General features: G+C 34.7%; 1 protein-coding gene across 1 annotated transcript; it reads right to left on the bottom strand.

Annotated features, from left to right (window-relative positions):
- Nucleotides 1-1,049: 1,049 nt before the first annotated feature.
- Nucleotides 1,050-3,603, bottom strand: LOC128922950 (uncharacterized). Its single transcript, XM_054235378.1, has 2 exons — nt 1,270-3,603; nt 1,050-1,205 (listed from the first exon to the last, which is right to left on the bottom strand). The coding sequence occupies exon 1, from the start codon at nt 3,243-3,245 to the stop codon at nt 1,335-1,337; it is 1,911 nt and encodes a 636-aa protein (XP_054091353.1). The 5' UTR covers nt 3,246-3,603; the 3' UTR covers nt 1,050-1,205; nt 1,270-1,334.
- Nucleotides 3,604-3,946: the final 343 nt, after the last annotated feature.

Below are 3,946 nucleotides of genomic sequence, written 5' to 3'. Positions count from 1 at the left end.
AGGGACGAAGAATTCTTCGATGCCAAAGTAAACGAAGAGTTCTTCGATGCCACAGTTAACGATGAATTCTTCGATGCCACAGTTAACGATGAATTCTTCGATGCCATAGTTAACAAAGAATTCTTCGATGCCATAGTTAACGAAGAATTCTTTGATGCCATAGTTAACAAAGAATTCCACCATGCCACAGTTAAATTCGATACAATCGTTATAAAGGTTTTATTTTTTGCGAAATGCACTTAAAAATTGTTATAACAAAATGTGTTTAACTGAACTGAATTATTACAAATTGAAATAGTTTAAAAACGTTAAATACACATATATATAGTATATATAAAATGATCAAAGGTTGAAAACAGCAGGTTTTAAAAAACGTTAAATATATATACAGGCGGGTAACTAGCGGAAAGAACCGGGATGCTGCGAAAGCGGAGATGTTGGTCGAACGACGTCGTAATGAAAAAAGGTGCGCGAGATCCTTTCTCGTTCCTTTTTGTTCGAATTGGTATGCTGCTTTTAATTTTGTGGCTGAGCCTCTTATCGTTTTTTATCCAAGCAACGAGACTTGAAGAAACGGCCTTTGGCGAGTTTGATACTTTTTTGAATTTGGTGTATATACTCCGACTCGGTGAAACCTTCAACTTTCACACATTCTACAAAAAAAGTTGAAAGAGTATGTTTATAAATTTGAAGCTATGTCCTTCAATGTTAAAAATAAGAAAAACTTACCAAATAGTAACGCATTAAAGTGCGTAAATTCCTTCAAAGATTTTTTACCCTTCACACCAAAGTAATTGTATTCCAGCAACAATTCAACTGCTATAATTTTATGCAGTGATTTTTCAATTGCATTGTGACCTAGCAGGTCTTGTATTATAGGCATCTGCAATAAAAAAATGTTGATTTTTGAATTAAAATGTGACACTGAAGTGTAGTATTTTAAAAAAAACTCACATATTTTTCCTTGTTACCTTCCAATTCTTTGTCAAGTTCTTTTAATGCTTCATCAGTTTTTAATGGAAATTTATTAGTAGATTTGAGCCTGCAACTCATTGCATTTATGAGGGCATTATTTGCTGACTGCACGGTTGTTAATTTTCGCAACAGCTCATTTGTGGTGTCAACTTGTTTCGTCAATTTCTCTATATGTTGTTGCATTTCATCATTTTTTTTTTCCAGACTGGCGATTTTGCATGGACAAGAATCTGAAAACATAAATTAAACATATAACGTTGTAAAATATCTACTTTTCGTATTAAAAGAACTTACTTTCGTTTTTGTAATTTTCCGCAACCGATTTCACGCTAAAAGACTTCAGCCCGTGGTAACTCATCTTATAGGTCCTTGCTGTGAATAATCGGTAGAAATACAAATTGATTATTGTAAGGCAGACACATTAATTTGTATAAAATAAGTTGGACATCATAGATTTGCTCCGCTTCTTCGGTGTCAATGTCAGCTATGAAAACGCCCAAATCTATCATCGATTTCAATGGTTCCGTAAATAGATTGCAGCAGTTTTTCAAAACTTTTCCATGCATATAAAGATCATCATCTTTCTTCGATAATCTTATAATTTGTATTGCCACTCCCGGTTTAACGTAGCAAAAATTATCCGGTAATTTATCGCTGATATTAAAGTCATTTCCATAAAATCGAATAACCTTCCCACATCTATTGACTTTTGGACCCACATATCTGTCTTTTGTAAACACGTTTTCGTATTGGTATCTGTTATTTATTTGTTGTAATGTTTCTCGGGGTCTTTTAACGAACCGCTTTAGGGTTTGCAAAAAATTTTCGAATGCATATGCTGAGAATGAATTCAGAAAACCGCACGATTTAACGTAGTCCACCAAATGCAGCACTGAATGTACATTGTAACTTACTTTTTCTTCTCCATAAAAGGTTGGGAAAAGGTGCAAGAAGTAATTAAGCATTTGCTTTATTTCTTCTAAATTGTTTTCATAGGTTTTTTGTGACGAAAGCAATGCATATGCACAGTGCAACAAAGAAAAATGATAATAAATACTGTCAGATACAATGTCTTTCAAAGCAACCATTCCCGTGTAAAGTACAAACTGTCGGAACTCTATTGCTTTCCATCTTGCAATTTCATCTAAGCTTCGTGGTTTTCGAGCAAATTCATTGGGTATGTAAGGTATGTACGAAATCAAAGTTTTCGACAGCATATTTTTCTGCTGCTTTGTCAACTGATATCCTACATTCGGACCATTAATTAGACATTTTAGCACTTTTCTTACAACTCCAAGATCTAAAAGGTGCATTGGTTCAACAGGAAAAGCGGAGACCATTCCCACACCTATTTCTTCGAGACACGATTTTTCCATTTTTTTATGATGGCCCACGCTATTTCTTGCAGCAAAGTCATCGTCAGTTCGAAGATTTTCCGTCAATGTACTGTAAGTTATTGTATGGTTTATTTTTTTACCCACTTGTGTGCACTTGCTGCATCCTTGAAAAGAGTTGTGACCTACTGTTTGGCAGATAAATGCTCTTGCTGGGGCATCGCAAATAAAGCATCGCACTTTCACTTTGATTCTTCTGCCATTGACTTCCATTCCGTATTGCGTTAAGGTTTTTAGTTCATAAGCAAAATCGTGTAAATAGTTATTCACGTCTGCCGGTTTCTGTTTGCCTTCAAAAACACCAATCAACATCACCTTCGTATTTCTTTTTGGATGCAATTTTGCCAATATAGGCCACAAGCTTACATTTGAGCTTTTGTACAAAGGTAAGCCGTCAATACCGATATCGATTTCAAATTTATCAACGTCACTCAACGTTATCGCGATACTCCTTAGTTGCTTTTCTAGGCCTATGTGCAAATAATTTCCTGGCGCAACAGTTCTCAATCTGCAGGTCGCTTGCCGTAAAATTCCTTTCGAAGATGTTGGTACAGAAATATTATCCGACTGCAATATTTTTAACAAATCATCGAAGCAGTTCCTTGTGACTTTATGACGCGCAGTCCACATTTTCAATTTTTCAATTAATTTGTCACAGTTCGTTTTTTGTGAACTTTCTTCTTTTTCAAAAAATTCGACTTCAGCATCAATATTGTCAAAGCTACAATTCACCGCATCCTCTTCAGAATCATCTTCAGTCATTTCGTAAAATTCACTACAATTCACCGCATCCTCTTCAGAATCATTTTCAGCCATTCCGTAAAATTCACTTTCTTCATTTTTAATAAGTCTTCTCATATGTCTTTTTGAGAACATTCTTTTATTTTTTATTCTAAGTTTAAACACAAAAAATTAAACAAAATTTTTAATTAAAATAGTAGCTCACCTGATCACGACCAACTTTTTGCTCGATGATTTGACGAAATAATGAAAAAATTTACTTATAAATTTTATTCCATCAATTTGTATTTGTCGTTTTTCATGTACTTACTTGATTTGTAAATATGAACACAGTAGAATTTAGCCGTATAGCTTACTTTTATGCATTACCTGGTATCGAAGAATTCTACATAGAATTTTCTTCGAAGTATTCTTCAAGAAAAATGTAAGCGAAGTTCCGCATAGCTTACTTTTATGCATTACCAGGTATCGAAGAATTCTACATCGAATTTTCTTCGAAGTATACTTCAAAGAAAAATGTAAGCGGTGAACCATTATCCCGCTGGGTAAGTGCAAGTCTCTTTAACAACGATGAAACGATGTTGGGCCACGTACATGGTGAATTAGTATCCTGAGATAAAAACATTCTAGCTGTGAAGGATGAATGCTGTACATTCTTCCCAATGACGAATTTTTTATGCACCCCCCAACTGCGTGTTGACCACGTTTCCTTCTGGAAAATTTATTGTTAGCCCATGTATAGTAATGAGGGTCTTCGTGATAGAGTAGTGTTTTAGCCAATCCGTCACTTTTGCACAGGTCAAAAAACGATGTGAGTGTCGTTTTTAGTGGATTAT

Source organism: Zeugodacus cucurbitae, chromosome X, assembly GCF_028554725.1.
Source record: "Zeugodacus cucurbitae isolate PBARC_wt_2022May chromosome X, idZeuCucr1.2, whole genome shotgun sequence".
NCBI lineage: Eukaryota > Metazoa > Arthropoda > Insecta > Diptera > Tephritidae > Zeugodacus > Zeugodacus cucurbitae.
This window is presented reverse-complemented; position numbering and strand designations above follow the sequence as displayed.

Bases quoted from the DNA above. Each gene is read 5' to 3' on its own strand.
- LOC128922950 (XM_054235378.1), bottom strand. From the start codon at position 3,245: ATGTTCTCAAAAAGACATATGAGAAGACTTATTAAAAATGAAGAAAGT.